Source organism: Elephantulus edwardii, unplaced genomic scaffold (genome assembly GCF_000299155.1).
Source record: "Elephantulus edwardii isolate Elephantulus edwardi_28Jun2011 unplaced genomic scaffold, EleEdw1.0 scaffold00012, whole genome shotgun sequence".
NCBI lineage: Eukaryota > Metazoa > Chordata > Mammalia > Macroscelidea > Macroscelididae > Elephantulus > Elephantulus edwardii.
In genome coordinates, this window is record NW_006399762.1 from 3,237,724 (window position 1) to 3,257,036 (window position 19,313).

The 19,313-nt window shown below is 35.6% G+C and overlaps 1 protein-coding gene across 1 annotated transcript in view; it reads right to left on the reverse strand.

The window, feature by feature from the left end:
• KIAA1109 (KIAA1109 ortholog) overlaps nt 1-19,313 on the reverse strand; it is a 249,312-nt gene that overhangs the window by 186,771 nt on the left and 43,228 nt on the right. Inside the window, exons 8-12 of the mRNA XM_006881048.1 lie at nt 18,725-18,804; nt 16,484-16,634; nt 4,250-4,406; nt 3,372-3,450; nt 936-1,027 (exon numbers count right to left, since the gene is read on the reverse strand). Coding sequence (XP_006881110.1) covers nt 936-1,027; nt 3,372-3,450; nt 4,250-4,406; nt 16,484-16,634; nt 18,725-18,804 — 559 coding nt within the window. The remainder of the gene's footprint in view (nt 1-935; nt 1,028-3,371; nt 3,451-4,249; nt 4,407-16,483; nt 16,635-18,724; nt 18,805-19,313) is intronic.

Consider the following 19,313-nt stretch of genomic DNA (forward strand, 5'->3'; position numbering starts at 1 on the left):
TAATAGGGAGTTCTGGTGGCTTAGTGGCAAAAAGCGGCACTGCAATCCTGAAGGTACATGGTTTGAGGCCACCAGGTGCTCTGTGGGAGAAGGATGGGCAATCTCCTCCAGTGTGATCAACTGTCTCTGAAACCCACAGGAGGGTCAGCTATGGGTCAGTTCCAACTCTCTAGTACACAACAACAGCAACTTGGAGTAACCCAAGTATTAATAACAGGTTTGGTGTGTTTTTTTTTTATCTTATTCATCACCTTAAAGAACAATTAATATCATTCTATATTATTTAATTCCTGAGAAAGGAATCAAATGGCAAGAAACTATCTATCTTATGGTAAGAAATTACCTTATTTAAAACTTAAAAGAGATTTAGTCCAGTCAAATACTGTATAAAGGTAATATTTAAACAATTTTTCACTTTTTTAAAGGTCACTGCTTTTAATCCCCTTCTCCATACTAGAAGTAGATTGAAAAATGAAGTACATCACTTACTCACTGTCACTGAGTCAGAACCAAATCACAGCTGACACTCCAGAAAGTTTTTGGAGCCTTTAAATCACATAAAAGGACATTACCCATCTTTCTTCCATGGAGTAACTGGTGGATTTGAACCACAAAATAAATACACAAAAGAAGTAATCCACTTCTCTTCCAGGAAGGAGAAAGAACCAAGAATACATAATGGTTCCTCTAAGTCCATATAAGATAAACCACTGAATGACTTCTGCTCATAGAAATTTTATACTAATCCCAGAGGGATGCGGTTCAAATCCACCAGATGCTCTGGTGGAGAAGGAGGGGCAATCTCCTCCTGTACCAGTCAGATCTGATTTGACAGTAAACACAGTTAAAAAAAAAAAACAAAAACAAAAAATATTATAACCAAATACATTTTTCATATAAGAATGGGTATCATCAATGTAGTACTAGTTACTTACTGCTAACATTTCTGCTTCTAAAAGGGTCCGGTATTGCATGCTAGTAGTGGCATCCACATGTAAGAGTTGTCCTTTAATGGCAGGGGTATAACCTAATACATGAAAACATAAAAATTCAGAACATTAAAAAAATATACAATTAAAAACTTCTACAACTGTAACTATTTTCACCACCACTCAAAGAGGGAATGTCTAAAAAATATTGATCAGTCACTTGTTAAATATACACCTTTGACAGTAAGTTTGCGATTGCATTTCCATATAAATACCTATTTGTCCTAATTTTGCTTCTAATGCAAAACTACACATTTATTCTGTAAATGAAACTTTTCAACTATTTAAGACAGTTGTCATGTGTTCTCATTTTCCACTCATTCAAAGGCATGTATTTTCAACTATTCCTTATGGTCTGTTTTTAAACAACTGTGGTCCTTTTCCTCACAAAACCAGAAAACTTTTAGTGTGTCACATTTCCTTTCTTGATGGGATGCTCTCCTATGAACATTTATGCTGTGGTCATTATTATGCTGTTTATTCAACACGCATCCTACTCTAAGTATTTTCTCACAAATAACAAGGTCTCTGCAAAGTTTTGTATTTATTTGTTTGAAGCTGTATTTTGTTATTGCTGGAGACTTAAGTTCAATCTTCTCTTCAGCTTCTCAGGCAGTCATCAGAAAAACTACCTCACCTTTATGGAATGTGACAGTTTCCTGAACACTTATCTAATTCAGAATTCTACAACTAATCTGTGGTACCTGTCAAAATTCATAGCTAGAATATGCTTGATATCATGAGTCTCTTGGGCCTAAAATTACTCCTCTATCCCATGTGTAACATTAATATGTATATCATTTAAATTTTGTATTAACATAAAATATGTCACTAAGTTAATCTCTTAAAACATGAAATTATTTCATTAAGAAAATTAATTTCAACTTCATACAACCAGAATTGTTTAATTCTATCATATACCCATAATAAGAATTTTTTTTTAAAAAAAGCTTTTTTCCAACAGTCTTTTCTGAAATCACTAGGTTCTAGAAATGATGAAGCATGACTATTAAGATCTAAAATGGTCTTCAGTTCTTCAGCAAAAGAGCTCAAAGTTAAGGGGAAAATTTAATATGTTACTCTCACTTTTTCACTTGATCATCTAAGTAGGTAAGCCTGACCATCAGCTACCTCTTATAAAAACTGATAAATCCAGTCAATCTCTACACCTGTTTTCTTCTTAAAAGAAGCACCAAAATAAGTGACAGAAACAAGGAAAAGTAAACAAAGTAGAAATTAAATAAAACTTAAATACGCATAACAAAAGTATCACCACCATCAACTAGCAATTTAAAAAATATGGATGAGTTTCTTTATGTTCAGGTGAGTAGGAAAAGTAGAATTTCACATTAATATCGATGACATAAATATGTAATGAGAAATGGGATTAGAAGGCAAAATGAAAAAGGCTACTTAATAATTTCATAAATTTAACACTTTAATAATGTTACTCACTAAAATAACAGTGCCCAACTTTCAGTGACATAATGAACATATATTAATTTAAATAGAACTGTATTTACGATGGTATTATCTAATACTTGAAGTATGAAATGTTTTACAAAACTGCAAATACTGCTGCATTTTCTTAAAGTTATGCTGTTCAAAGAATCCAACTTACTATGACAAAAATCTCCACAGTATGCCCTAAAACAAAGTCTGTTGATCAGGTAATCAATTACTCCTGTGAAGTAACTGTCTTAACAAACAAGCTTGTGTTAAGCAAAGGAGTAAGAGTCTTAACAGGCAAGCTGTGATGAGCAAATTATGCTTACTTCCACAAAAGCAATGCACAGGATATAATGCAAGCATAGAGTTATAAAACTTGATTAGAAATAGTGTCTCTTCAACTCTAATAATACTAACAGCTTAGTTAATGTAATATTTACTGTTAAAGGCATATCAAGACAAGAAAAAAATTAGAAAAAGTTCCATTAACATTATTTCAAATAGATTCATAAACTATTATCTGATGGGCAGAGGTTGTGGAAGGTAAAGGAAATAGGAAAGATCTGGCGGTGATCTGGAAATAAAGGGTAATGGTGGGCAGAGTTCAATGGCAATTGATTTTATAAAACAATGAATAGGAATGATTATATGAAACACAATGTGAATGAAGGATAAATCAACTATCAATTTTTTAAAAAAATAAAACAGAAACATCAAATGAGTTTGTAGGGAAAATACTTCGGTTTTGAAAAAATTTCTTTTGTTGGTTTACATATCATTCATACACATCTTATTTTGTTCATGGACTTTTTGCTTTATAAAATAATTCATATATATTATATTTTATATCATTTTTTAAAACTAACTATATTATCAGTGTGAGAATGCCTTTTCTACCAATAATTTAAAATAAAAATTATAAATGTGGCTTACCATTTTCCTCAACTGTCATCGGAATATTAATTTCTAAATATGAGCCAGCACCTACATTTACATGTACAGCATTTGTTTCCTACAAAAATAAAAAAAAATTTCATTTATATATTCATTACAGTTATAGTGCAAACATCTATACTTTTATGTTCTCATCACATACAAATTGCAACTATCAATGGTACTTAAAACATACATTTAAAGTTTTTTGAACAAAAGTCTAAATTTATACGAAAGCTACACTGAAACAGTTGAAAAAAGCTACATATAAAAAAGAAAATTAGTAAGATTATGACACAAAGACTTATTATTCATTCTTTTCTTTTATATGACATTTAATAAAATAATATACAATTAGGTTAGGTTGAAAGAAGTTCACAGAAATTGATATAAATGAATCAAACTTATAAAATAGCTTCCTGCCATTGGGTCAGAACCAACTCACAGCTAAACCTGTAGTAGATTTTCAGAGGCTGTAAATCGCAAGGAAGAAGACTGTCTTTCTCCTGACGAGTTGCTGGTGGACTAGAATTGGCAGAGATGTATGGCTTTTAGGTTAGCAGTGAACTCCCTAAGGGCTAGCCACCAGAGATCTTAAAGATAGGGCATGCTGTTATGTGTCATCAAGCCAGAATCAGCCCATATCTTACGCTCCAGCAAGTTTTCAGAGGCAGTAAATGTCACCAGAAGAGACTACTTATCCTTCTCTTACAGAGCAACTGACAGATTCGAACCATATGCATTAGAATTACAGCACCGCTTCTTATCATTAGGCTACCAAAGCTTCCAAATAAAGGGTTAGAATAGTAAAAAAAAAAATCTAGAAAATAATGTGGCATTTTTAAATGCTAATTATTTTCTATCATTTCAATAGTTACCCTATTTTTAGTAAACAGCAAGTCAATTGTAGCATCGGCGATAATATTCATTCGTAGTTCAAAAGCAAGGATCTGTCTTGGTCTGCCTGGCTGTGCAATTTCTGAAACTTTCAAAACTTGATAATCAGGAGGAAAGAAAAACTTCCACAAACAATCTCTATATGAGGAAGTAAAAGAAATAAAGACATGTTATTCAAACAAAAGTACCTATGATAAGTTTCCCAAATTAGTCTTCTATATTAATGTTATCCTTACACTATCATCTTGACACTAAGGCAAGAAACAATAACAAATAACTTACTTTAGTCACAAACAGAACCTACTTTTTCAGTAGAATGATTTTTTTTTCTCCAATGTTTTACACTTGCAGAGATAAATAAGTGTACAGAACTTTTAAATAGCTAGCCCTTCTTGAACTAAGACCCAGGTGAGATGTGCATTATTTATGTATATTGTGAGAAATAAAAGACACTGTACAAGTTTATCAACTGTCCTTCTGCAATTATTTAAGTACCAACGGGATAGTCAAAAGAGGATGGCTTAATTAGAATCATCATTCTATCCTGAGCCAGCTGCTTAATCTTTTTGAGAAAACCTGACCTGTTTCCCCATCTGTAAAACAGAAAGAATACAAACTATTTCATAAAGTAGTTCTGGAGATTAAACAATAAAAATAAAGAAAAGATTTAGCATTGAGCAATACATGGGAAAATGACTAGTTCATTATACTAATAATATTGCTGTTGTTGTTGAGTACCGTCGAGTTGGAACAGACCCATAGAGGACCATCCATTAGGTTTTCAGAGGCAATAAACTGCATGGGAGAAGACTGCCCATCTTCTTCCCATGGAGCAGCTAGTGGATTTGAACCACATGCATCCAGGTTGGTAATGCACCTTCCTTAACACCAAGCCACCAGAGCTCCCTCTGGCAATTTACAGTATATTTCAAATTCTCCACCAAGTCAGGATTCAAAGACATGAATTCTTTTTCAGTACTCTTTTGTACTGTGCAGATTCTGCATGTATATAAAGTATTAAAATACTATAGCTTACAACAGGCACTTTCCATTTTCCAAGTCACAACTTTGCTTTAAAATTAAATTTTTTTACAGAAAATCCACCCAAGTGCAACTGTTTAATTTCTTGACTGCTCATCTAGAGTTATTGATTATTGATTCAAATAATTTCTTTTCTCTATTTCTCACGATGCTGCTTAGTGGTCCAACTGTGAGGATGTTTATTTTAAAGAATAATCCACACTTATGACTGTAGTGCTTCAAAATCAGCACTAAATCATCAAATCTTGAGTTGCACTTTGGAACCTTCTATTTAGCACTTATGTTTCATAATCTCCTTCACTTCAGCTTTTTCACATTTTAGAGCAAGTTTCAGAGCCTGTTCTAATATATGTTTTAATCTTTTACTTCCTGTCTTTTTTAATGATTTTGTGCTTTCTTCTCCTATAATGTCGTTAATGTCTTCCCCCATTTCATTCAGTATTCAGTTATCAGTATAGAACACATCAAATCTGTAACTGAGATAGTAGTGAAATTCAGGTGAGTTCTTGGGTCTCCCAGACTTATTCAAATTTCCTCAGCTTCAACTTGAATTTGCTTAATAGCAACCATTAATCTCATCTGTTTCACTGTCTCTGGTCTTGTTTTGACTGATAATACTCAGTTTCTCCATGTGGTCAAGTTGATTCCTTCCTGTGTATCCCATCTGGCAAAGTCCACATGTATTGCTGGCATTTTTGTAATTGGGGGGGAAAAGCATTTGCCATAAATAAGCATTCATCATACCAAAGTCTATCACACAACCTCCTGCACTATTTCTATCACCAAGGCCATAGCTTCCAAATGCTGACACTTTATTTCTACTTACACATTCTACTCATAAGTAACAGCTTTTGCATCTTGACTGAATATTTGCAATTTTAGACCATACTGATAGTAGAAATTGTTAGTTTATCTTTGGCATTATTAGTTGGTACGAAAATGGAAATGAGTTGTATGAACTGGTCTTCTTTTTATATGCATGGAATTGCTATCACTGACAGTTTTACACATCAGGATATATCTTGAAATGTTCTTTTTGATGAATGAAATATCTTTTCTCTTAAATTTGCCATTCCTGAGATAGACTAGATGAGTGACTAATTAAGAATGGTGAATAGTATTCCATTTCACATCACTAATACTTAGGACACTGACATTAAGTATTCCATTTCATTTTGACAACCTGAAGTATTTTTAGATTCACACTTAGGATATCGACATTTACGCATTACATTTCATTTCTGACAACTTGAAGTATTTTTAGACTCACACTTTGCACATTTACATTCCAATTACTAAGGATATTTGCAGCTGTTTCGTCTTATTTTGACTTATGCTATATAAGCAAATGAAGGTCCCAAAAGTCTACCTTATTTGAGGAAGCAGATCTTCCCAATCATGTTTTGATTGGCTTCCAACCTCCAACATTAACAATGTTCTACTGTTTTTCATATTCACTGGCCAAGCTGGTTTTGATTTATTAAAATATAGATCACTACAGTCTTTAGCAGTGTGTGTGTGTGTACACAGTGCTGGTATTATTCAAGAATTTCCACATTCTCTTATATCAACTTTTTTTGGAATGAATACAAACATGGATCCCTTCCAGTTGGCAGGTACAGTAACTGTTTTCCAAATTTCTTTGTTTAGACAAGTGAGCACATTCAAGGCTGCCTCTATTTTTTGAAAACATCTCAGTTAGTATTCTGTCAATTCCTAAAGCCTAAACTTTTTTTAATGTGTTTAGGGCAGCTTGGACTTTTTTCAATACCACTGGTTCTGATCAAATTATGTACTGAAGTGGCTCAGTGTTTACCAGTTCTTTTTATAGTAAAATCCTCCTATATATCACTCCCTTCTTTTGATGCTTCCTGAGTAATTAAATATTTCACCCATAGAATTTTTCATGCTTGCAATTTGAGGTTTAAAATTTTTTTTCTTGAGTTCTTTCAGCTTGAGAAAAGCTGACAATATTCAATCCTTTTGGTTTCCTAACCTCACGTTTTCAAACATTAGACTTTGTGTTTTTGAGCTTCCCTTTGGAATTTCGTCTGCATAATGCAGGTTGTTGATAAGTATTCCTCTGATCCTGATGCCACATTCTTCTTCATAAAAGTCATCAACTTGAATGATTTGCTTGTTGTGTTACTGTATACCACAGAGCCAGAATTGATCCATAGCTGACCCTCCAGCACGTTTTCAGAGGCTTAATCTCATGGGAGGAGACTGCCCATCCATCTCTAGTAGAATAGCTGGCTGCCTCGAACCACATGCCTTCAGGATTGGACTGCAGCTTCTTGCCAGTAGGCCACCACAGGCATACATAGTTAAAAGGTATGGAGAAAGGATACAGCCCTCCCACATTCTTTACAGTGTTCTCTTGCTCTGTTCAGATGGCAGGTTTCATATGAGCACAATTAAATGTTCTGGAATTCTTCTCAAGGCTAGCCACAATTTGTTAGTCATACAGTTATACAACCTTGCTTGCCAAAAGAAACGAGGACTTGAAGGCTTGCTCCAAAAGATCAAAGTCTTCAATATGGATTGCATTTCAACAAAAATCTTTACTACTAGACCAGTAGGCAATGTCATGAATAATGGAGAGAAGATTGGTGTTGGCAATGATTTTATCGCTTAGGTCCACAATCAACACCATTGGCACCAGCAGTCAAGAAATCAAAAGAAATCTTGCATTTTGTAAATCTGCTGTCAAAGATCTCTCTAAGGTATTAAAGAGCAATGACATCAGTTTAAAAACTAAGCTACATTTGATTCAAGCCATGATCTTATGTGTCTGAAAGCTGGACAGTAGATAAGAATAAAAGAAGAACTGATGCTTTTGAGTTGATGTGAAGAAGAGAACAGAATATCCCGTGGATTCTGAAAAGAACAAATATGTCTTGGGAGAAAGTGGAGCCAGAATGCTCCTAGCAGGTAAGCATGGTAAAATCTGACCTTAGATATTTTGAACATGAGGTTAGAAAGTCCTTGGAAAAAGACATCATACTTGGAAAGGTGGAGGGTAATTGAATGGGAAAAAGACTCTCAGAGAGATGGGTTGACACAGTGACTCTAAGAATGGGCTCAAGTATATCAGAGATGATGAGGATGGCACAGGAAAGGGCAAGGTTCAGACCTGATGTCACTATGAGTAAAAACAACAACTTGAAATCTTATGTTCAGCTAAGAAATAACTGCCTCCACAAAGCAGAGTCTGTCTTAATGATGGGAAAGCACTAAAGCTGTCTGTCGATTAAGGACCTTCATTTGCAGTTGTGGCACAAGACAAAATAGCAGCAAAAAACCATAAATAACTGAAACATGGTATGTATAGGAAAACTGTAAGTAAAAAATGAAATAGAATGCATAAAGATTAGAATTTTTGGTATCAGAGCGGTAAAATAGTCTATTTTTGGTCATTTTGAACCATATGCTGAGAATAAACTGAAGAGGAAGAATGATGTTTTATACATCATCAAAAGTAAATATCTCAAGATTTATCTTGAAGTACAACGCAGTCAGTGACAGAATAATAGCCATAAACTTAGAAGAAAAACCTGATAATACAACTAACAATCAAATACACTAATCACAAATGAAAAAGGAAAATAAATTGAAGATTTGTACCAACTTTTATAGTCTAAAATTAATTGAACTTATATATAATATATATTATATATAATATTATATATTATATAATTGAACCAATATACTAGTGATTAGAATGTAAGAGTTAGAAACAAAAACTGCTAACCAGGAAGTACAAGCTTGGTGACAGAAACAAGGATAGAGATCACATGATAGGAATTTGTACTACCATGACTTATCATTGCAAATACTCTTCTAGAAACAAAGAAACACTGTGGAGTTTGTCTTTCAATATAACTTTCCTAGCCATAGTTTGACTTTGTCATGAATAGGTGGAAATATGCAAATAGGATGTGTTGTTGTTTTTATGTGCCGTCGAGTCTCTTGCAACTCATAGCAACTCTATGTACAAGAGCCCTAAACATTGCTCTATACTGTGCCAACCTCATTGTCTCTGACACACATACTCCCACTACCCCAGTCATTGAATTGATCCATCTCATCGAGAGTCTTCCTCTCCTTCGCTGCCCCTCCACTCTCCCAAACATGATGCTCCTTTCCAAGGACCAGTCCCTCCTTGCAACATGCCCAAAGTATGTGAGATGAAGCTTCAGAATCCTTGCCTCAAAGGAGCAGCCTGGCTTCACACTCTCCAGTACAAACCTGTTTGTTTTCTTAGCAGTCCATGGTATATTCAATACTCTTCTCCAGCACCACAGCTCAAAGGCATCAATTCTCTTCTTATCATCCGTAGTCACTGTTCAGCTCTCTGATGCATAGCATACAATTGCAAAGACTATAGCCTGGATCAGGCACACCTTAGTCTCCAGTGTGACATCATTGCTCTTCAGTACTCTGGAGAGTTTCCCTGACAGCTCACTTTTCCCAATGCAATTTGTCTCTTGATTTCCTGGCTGTTGGTACCAAGAGGGTTATGTATTACTGACAATATTAACAGGAACAGTTTGCCTTTTGTGACGTCAGTAAAGGTCAAATACAGCCCTCCTCATGTGCCTCTTCCTCTTTATACAGCAACCACACACACTGACTGCACTTAACCGAATACACAGGTATAACATCAACTACAACTGTGAGAAATGATGGTCGAGTAGCTCAATCAGTCAGAACAATGTTAGGGACAACTGTGGAAGAGATTATCAGTTGTTCATATGTAAGTGCAAACTAAAGCTGAAGAAAACTAAAACAAGTATATACACAAGAGCCAATATATGGCCTCAAGCACATCTCATTTGCATTTAGAAACCATTTCAAGAATAGATTTGATGCAATGAACACTGATCCTCAAAGAACAGTGAGTTGTTGAAGGAATCTCACTTGCATTTAGAAACCATTTCAAGAATAGATTTGATGCAATGAACACTGATCCTCAAAGAACAGTGAGTTGTTGAAGGATAGCATACATGAAGAAAACAAAACATAAACAGTCTTCCAAGCCTCCTGGAAAATCTACAACCAGAAGAGGATAAAATAGATGAATAAGACCTTCTAAAAATGAAATCCCTATGCACATCCAAAAACTTCTCAAACAGGGTAAAAAGGGAAGCCACAGTTTGGGAAAAAATATTTGGTAATGACATGTCTGATAAGGAACTTATATCTAGAATTTATAAAATACTCAAGCACCACAACAAGATAAAAGTAAATAACCCAATGGAAAAATGGGCACAGGATATGAACAGCCACTTCACCAGAGAAGACATTCAGATGGCAAACAAACACATGAAGAAATGTTCAAAATACCTAGCTCTAAGAGAGATGCAAATCAAAACAACCATGAGATCTCTCTCACCCCAGTACGAATAGCAAAATTCAACAGAGCAGCAAACAACAAATGCTGATGAGGTTGTGGAGAAATTGGATATTCACTGTTGATGGAAGTGTAAAATGGTGCAACCACTATGGAAGGCTTTATGGCGCTTTCTCAAAAATTTGCAAATAGAAATATCATTTGACCCAGCAATTCCACTACTGGGAATTTACCCTAAAGAAACCATAACCACCACCCAAGAGCAGATATATGCACACCCATGTTTATTGCAGCTTTGTTCGCAATAGCAAAGAGCTGGAATAACCCAAGTGCCCATCAACAAACAAATAGAGAAGCTCTGGTATATTCACACAATGGAATAGTATGCAACATTGAAAAACAAGGAACTCATGAAATATTATGCAAAATGGATGACCCTGGAGAACAGTATGCTGAATGAAATATCTCAGTCACAAAAGGAGAAATATTGCATAGCGCCATTGTTGTAAAACAGGACTGGCATCAGGGTTGAGGGAAGACAGAAAAGGAGACAGAAAAGAATTATGTATATTGTATTGGAACAGATGAGGGAGAGAGCTGTTTAAAAGGGATATATGAATGAATGGGTATTCTTGTCATTACAGAAGTCCAGAGTAAAGGCTGCATAGTGGAGTGGACTTGGGGGAAGGAACTGCATAACAATGAAAGACTTTTCTTTTTCTTTTCAAGGAGATGAGTAAATTGGGGGGAGGGAGTGGGCAGGGAGAAAAGTTCAACAACAAATGACTGGAAACCCTAAGTCTCTGTAAACTTTCATTAAATTTAATAAACTAAAATTAAAAAAAGACAGGAAAGGAGTAACAGATAATATAAAAGGGTTTACTTTGGAGGTAATTAGAATGTTCTTAGGTGAACTGTGGTGATGGATGCACATACTGAATCTATTTTAAGGGTGGGAAAAAGACAGTAAGAAAGAAAATATCAAAATGGATATCAGAAGACAATCTGAATCATGCGACTGAACATAGAGAAGTTGAAGATGAAAGAACAGTGAAATGCGAAAGCTGAGCAGAGTATTTCAAATGAGAGCTTGAGCTGACAAAGTATTACTTTTATTATTGTGGCTGCTGATTGCCTTTGAGTCAACCATGACTCATAGTGACCCTATGAATAAAAGACCTGAAGCCTTTCTATAACTATCATTTCTCAGAGTTTATCGAGTTTCCAGAGGCATGTTGTTTAAGAAGTGGATGTCATTCCTGCTTCCTTTTACTTAGATTAGTAATCTAAATATACATGAAAATGAACTGGCAATTATGATTTTGCCCACAGTCCATTTACAACCTGCCATTAGGGTTCCTTCCAAAGTTTATTTGTCAGTAGTGGTAGGTGGGTACCATCTAGTTCTTCAGCTCTTAGGGTGGTGGAGGTTGAAGTTCACGGGTCTATTACTGTTGTTGTTATGCGCTGTTGAGTCACTTGTGACTCATAGCAACCTATGTACAACAGATCTAAAGCCTGCCCTGTCCTGTGCCAGTCTCAGTGATTCATACACACCTATTCCCACTGCCTCAGTTATTGTGTTAATCCATCTCATATGGGGTCTTGCTCTCCTGTGCTGTTCCTCTATACTTCCAAGCATAATGTACTTCTCTAATGACTGGTCCCTCCTGGCCACATGCCCAAAGTATATGACATGGAGCTTCAAAATCCTAGCCTCCAAGGATAAACTGGTTTCAATCTCTCCAAGGTGGACCTATTTGTTTTCTTGGCGATTCATGGTATGTTCACGATTCTTCTCCAGCACTACAACTCAAAGGCATCAATTCTTATTCTGTCGTCCTTAGTCAATACCCAGCTCCCTAACGCATAGCAAGTAAATACAAAGATCTGACTGACATCACTGCTTCTCAGTACTATGGAAATGTCCCTGATGGACTAATTCTCTTCATGGACCTTTGATTTTCCTCAATCTTCTTTGTAGGAAGAGGTCAACAGTTTCATTTAAGATCCCAGGTATTAACTCACCATAATAGAATGTAAAACATTGTCTTTGTGGGCTTTGTTAGGGCAATTGACACAAGTTACAAATAACAGAGGTAACTATTATTACACATACAATCCTGTATTATCAATAAGAAGAAATATTAACATACAAGTGGATTCTCAGGCAGGCAACAGAAAGAGCTATGGCAAGTAAAAGGGATGACATCCATGACTATGCTATAAGCAAGGCAGATGTTAGTTGTGCATGCATATTTGTATGTGCTGTATATATCCATGTATATAGCACATCCAAGAAGGGCAACATTTTGTAAACTCCTTAACTTTAACTAAAACACCCTGAGGGAACGGGCTGCAAGTCCTGTGGTCTCAGGAATCTAAGTCTCAGAAAACATCAAGGACAATAAACCATAATACTTTTTTAAATATACGTTGTTGTTATGTTGTTGTTGTTATGTGCCGTCGAGTCATTTCCGACTCATAGCGACCCTATGCACAACAGCCCAAAACCCTGCTCTATCCTGCGCCAACCACACCGCCTCTGACACACCCATCCCGATTACCCCAGTCACTGAATCAATCCATCTCATAGAGGGTCTTCCCCTCCTGCGTTGTCCCTCAACCCTCCCAAGCATGATGTCCCTCTCCAAGGACCCGTCCCTCCTGGCAACATGTCCAAAGTATGTCAGACGAAGCCCCAGAATCCTTGCCTCCAATGAGTAGCTTGGTTTAATCCTCTTCAAGATAAATCTGTTTGTTTTCCTGGCAGTCCAGGGTACATTCAGTACCCTTCTCCAGCACCACAGCTCAAAAGCATCCACTCTCCTTCTCTCCTCCCTAGTCATTGTCCAACTCTCTGATGCATAACAAGCGATTGCAAATACCATGGCCTGTATCAGGCGCACCTTAGTCTCCAGAGAGACACTGTTGCTCCTGAGTACTTTAGAGAGGTCCCTAACAGCAGACTTTCCCATCGTGATACGCTTTTTTATTTCCTGACTGCTGGTGCCAAGAGCGTTGACTGTGCAGCCAAGCAAACTGAAGCTGTGAACAATCTCAATCCCTTCGTCATCCATCCTGACGCTGCCAATTGGTCCAGTGGTGAGAATCTTTGTCTTCTTGACATTGAGCCTCAGTCCATACTGAAGGCTGCAGTCCTTGACCCTCTGCAGCAAGTGCATGAGGTCCTCCTCAGTTTCAGCAAGCAGGGTTGTGTCATCTGCATAATGGAGATTGTTAATAGACCTTCCACCAATCCTGATGCCACAATTCTCCTCATAGAACCCAGCCTCTCGGATAATCTGCTCTGCATACATGTTGAAAAGGTATGGAGACAGGATGCATCCCTGGCGTACACCCTTCCCAATTTTGAACCATGCAGTGTTACCCTGCTCTGTTCTGACTACTGCCTCTTGGTCCAAGTATAGGTTTCGTATTAGCACAATTAAATGTTCTGGGATTCCCATTCTTCTCAGAGTCAGCCACAGTTTGTTATGATCCACATAGTCAAATGCCTTTGCATAATCAATGAAACACAGATAGACATTCTTCTGGTATTCTCTGCTTTCAGCCAAGACCCATCTAACATCAGCAACGATATCCCTAGTACCACGACCCCTTCTAAACCCAGCCTGGACTTCCGGCAGTTCTCTGTTGATGTGCATATAGTAAATCTTAATTTACCTTAAGAAGAATCATATTTTACTCAAATGCTAGAAGTGCAAAAATACTTCATGTCTATGCTAAATTATTTTTACATTTTCTCTCTTAAATATATAACTGCTGGGTCAACAAAAAGGGGGAATGAGTGTTTCTAGAGATTTTAAGATACTGCTGTTGTTTACTATATGGTGGAATTTTATTTACTTACATTGCTTATTGTAAAAAGAATCATTTTCAACTTTTGCAGAATAAATACAGCATGGCTTATTGTGGGGGGAAATGTTATGGTAGGAGGAAAATGAAAGTCCAGTAATGTAAAAAGCCTATGCTTAGTAACTTGAAAATTTACTCTGATTCCTTTCAAATGTAACAAAATATTAAGCCTAAAACTTAGAGAGGTAAGCTATTAGTCCATTAAAAAAGTAAAACATTATAAGCTTGGATATTAAATTATGGCATAAATGTTAAATATCTACTTAATATGTTGTTGTGTTGTTGTCGATTGCCTTCAAGTTGAGCACAACTCATAGCTGACCCTATGAATAAAAGGCCTGAAACCTCTCTACAACTATCAACTTTTATCAAAGTTGTTTCTGGAGGTATGTTGTTTAGGAAGTGAATTCCACTCCTGCTTCCAAACTTAATATTACATCTGGGATACCAAGATTTACACAGCATAATATTTGATAAAACATAAAATCTTTCTAATTTTATCGAGGTATTAAGTATATAAAGACTCAATATATGATAAGTCAATATTTCAGTAAATCATGAAGACTATCAAAACACCTGAGTGCATTCAAAAGTGCATCCAAAGGTTTAAACCCACAAGATAATCATCAGGTAAAGATGCAGTAGTCAACTTGAGAGGTGAGTTATGGATTAAAAACTATACTACCTCTGAATTCTCAGTGCCCCAATACTCCCAGGCATATGCTAAATCCATGGCTAGCAAGTCAATTCCAACTCCTGGAAATCCTTCAAAAGTTTCTGTGGCTATAAATGTAAGTGGAAGCAGATGACCTGTTTTTCTTGTGGAGTCAATGATGAATTAAAACTGCTGATCTTTCAGCCAGCTGCCCAATAATGCACTATATTACCAAGATTTCTTGTTGCTCTTAGGTATCACCGAGTCGACCACAACTCAGAGATAGCCTACGAACAATAGATCTGAACTTTCTTCTATTCTATACGACCCCACTATCTATCTCTGCTATGCTCAAGTAGGCACTGTGTCAATTCATCTCCTTCAGAGTCTCATTTACTTACACTAAGGTTAGGACTTTTTAGGCATATATTAAAACCAACTCCACTACTACTTGGTCAGTTCCTACTCTTAGCTACCTCCAATGGGTTTCCAAGGCTATCTGAATCCGTATAGAAAGGGACTACCCATCTTTGTTCTAGGGAGCAGCTGGTGGATTCAAACCACAGACCTTTTGGTTAAAAGTGCAACATGTAACACACTATACAGCCGAGTTCCTTTAGGCTTATATTTTCAAAACTTCAAAGTTGAGTTCACTGCCTTCTGAACCAAGTTATAGCTGACCCTCTAGCAGGATGCAAAGGCTAGAAATCACACAGCAGGAGATTGCTCATCTTTATCCCAATGAGCTGTTGGTAAATAAGATCTGCTGAGGAGGTGTGGCCTTTGGTTTAGCAGGGTTACTCCTTACAGATTATGCCACCAGAGCCCCTTTATATTGTTGTTGTTGTTGTTGTTGTTGTTGTTGTTGTTGTTATGTGCCGTCGAGTCGCCTGCGACTCATAGCTACCCTATGTACAACAGCCCTAAACTCTGCCCCATCCTGTGCCAATCTCACCATCTCAGACACACCGACCCCAGTACCCCAGTAAATGAATCAATCCATCTCATCAAGGGTCCTTTATATTAGAATAAATAAACCACTATTGTCTAAATACAAGACAAATCAATAAATATACTACTCATTTGATTTAACATCTTAGCGAGTTTGCAAATTACTTCTTTGAATATTTCTATAAGCAAGTTATTGGTATCAAAATATTTAGTGACAATTTTACCTTGTCATAATATCAGATTTTATAAAAAGAGCAAACTAGTTTTAAGTAAAAATAACTTTATCTCAATACATATGAAAGATCTCCTTAAAACCATAATTTGCTCAAGTACCTCTGCCTATCAGCCCATGGTCCATAGTTGAAATCTGTTCCTTTACCACAAACTATATCCAGTCCCCAACATGGTGGCAAGTCTTGTAATTTACAATCCTCACTGCTCATTTCTTCTTCAATATTTTCTTCTATTTCTTCTGGAACAAGTCCTATATTGCAGAACATATCATATAAAAACAATTATTCAAAATGACTACTGAAAGTTTTCTCACACTCTTTAGTCTTAAGAACACTTTACACTGCTGAAAGTGGTCAAGGAGTCCAAAGAGCTTTTGTTTATATACATTACATTTATCAATTTTTTTAATATTGAAAAGTAAAATTCAAGAGTTTCCGTAATATATTGTTATGCCTTAAAATAAAAATAAAAATAAATCAAATACATGTTGATATATCTTCAATGAAAAACAACCTTATTTTCTAAAATACAAAAAACAAACTTTAGTGAAAAGTTTTACATTGTTATGTATTTTGACAAATCTCTTTAATGTCAAGTTTAACAGAAAAAGGGTAGATTCTCTTTATCTGCATCTGTAGTCAATCTATTGTTGACATGTTCAGTGAAAATTTGGCTGTATTCAAAGTAGGAATAGCGTGGTTAAAGTGCTCTTAGCAAACTAAACGTGAGCAATTCAAACCCACGTAGCTGCTCCAGGGAAGAATAATGCTTCCACAAAGACTCTCAGCCTTAGACACCCGACAGGACAGTTCCTCTCTGTCCTACAGAATCACTACAAGACAGAATTGACTACAAAAATGAGTTTGGTTTGGGGGCTTATTTTTATCATTTTTCCCCCATGATAATTTTGAAAGCTTTCATATTATATAAAAATACGACAAGTTAAAGATCAAGCACAATGTGAATTCCAAAATAGTATCAATGAACTTTTAATACTCTTGTTACATTAAAATGTACTGATCTCTCTCTCATTTTGAATTTATTTTTTTCACCCATGCATAATTTTATAATATCCTCCACTGGGCAGCTGGAGAATACTGGTTCACAGTTACGCAGGTTATTTCAAATTTTGATATATTTTATTATAAAGTATTTTTATCATATTTGCTAGTAATCACCAGTGATAACATCAGAAAATTAGTTAATTATCAGGAACCTGGTAAGTTCATAGTGGCTGATACGCATTTTCCAAAATTTCAATTTCTACTTGAAATTTCAAAACCACAGTTTCAAACAAAAACAGTGTTATATGAATAAAACAAAAAGTTCAGCTTATATCAAAATCATATAATTATTTTTCCTTGGGATACCAGCATATCTGATATAATATATGATTTACATGTCTTTTCATTTTCTTTCCCTGAATACTATCATGAAAATTCAAGGACAAAAATTTGATATGTTAACAATTTTTAGTGTTTAATAAAGGGCATTTTAAGTAAAATTGGCTTCTCCGTTTGCTTTAGTGTGAGTGTGCAGCAATGAAAAGTACCAATAGCTACAAATATGGTTTGGAATTACTCTTTTTTGAGTTAAAACCGTAATTTCTAACTATGATTCCTTTTGCAATATTAGAACAAATGTCAACAAGATGAAAAAGTACAAATAGTACACTAGGTTTTTTGAGACAATAGTTTGGATCCACAAATTCCCTAAGAATTTCAAGCAATCCCTAGGAATTCACACTTGACAGCTTGGGAACTACTGATTTTGAACAGCTTAAAAAATGCATAATCCACACAGTGTTATATTTATAAAAATATAATGCGAGAGTCCTCCTCTCCTGAGCATAAATCAGAAGGGGGAGCGGCAGGAAATGGGCTAAAGACCCAAAGTATAGATACTATGATGATATTTAAACCACCTATGAAGTATGTATTATAACTAGCTGGATTTTACTTTTTAAACTTTTAAAAGTCTCAAATCCAACATTGTTGTGTGTATGTGTGTGCACATACTTGCCCCTAAGTTAATTAACTTTAATCACATTTTCTAAAGGTTTTCACTCATAATCACTGGTATTTTCTATTTTTAAGCACTTTTGTGAAGTGAGAACTTAAAGGAAAGATTTTATTTTAGTCTGGAAATACTAAAAGTTTTATTTAACTTTCAAGATACAATACAGGTATTTGTAAAGCAGGTCTTCTTATATCCACATTTACCATTTACTGATCCTTTTTAGTATACTATGTAAATAGATTTAAGTTATTCTTGTACATCAGTATTTCAAAGAATCATCAGAATTGCAGCTATGAAATACACCTCAAGACGTAATACCACCTGGTTCATCCATGTAGTAGTAGATGTCAACATCATTTGATTGCATCACAACAAAACCTTCTCCCATTAATCTTGGTGGCCTATATAAAAAGGAGAAAGGAGTAAACTGAACATAACTAAACGTAACTATAGAATATAAAAATGTTCATTATCCTAGTTAATTATATTAACAGATCAAAGTACAAATGAAAAATATTTAAAATCCTATCATATGTTCACCTTTTTGAGGAAAAGCCAAATGTAATTTAGACTTGACACCATTTTACAATCCCACCAACAGTATATAAAAGTTCCCACCTCTCGACATCCTCTCCAACATATATTGCTTGCTGCCCTACTAAACTTTGCTACTACTACTGGGGTGAGATAGTATCTCATCGTGGTTTTGATTTGCATCTCTCTTCTTGCCAGTGATTTTGAGCATTTCTTTGTGTGAAGACAGATCGGCATTTCCTCAAAAGTTAAACACAGAAAATCATCTATCCCAGCTACTTCACTACCGGGAATATTCCCCAAGGAAATAAGAATTGAGATACAAATGAAAGTTTGGACACCAATGTTCATAGCCGTATTATTCACAGTTGCAAGA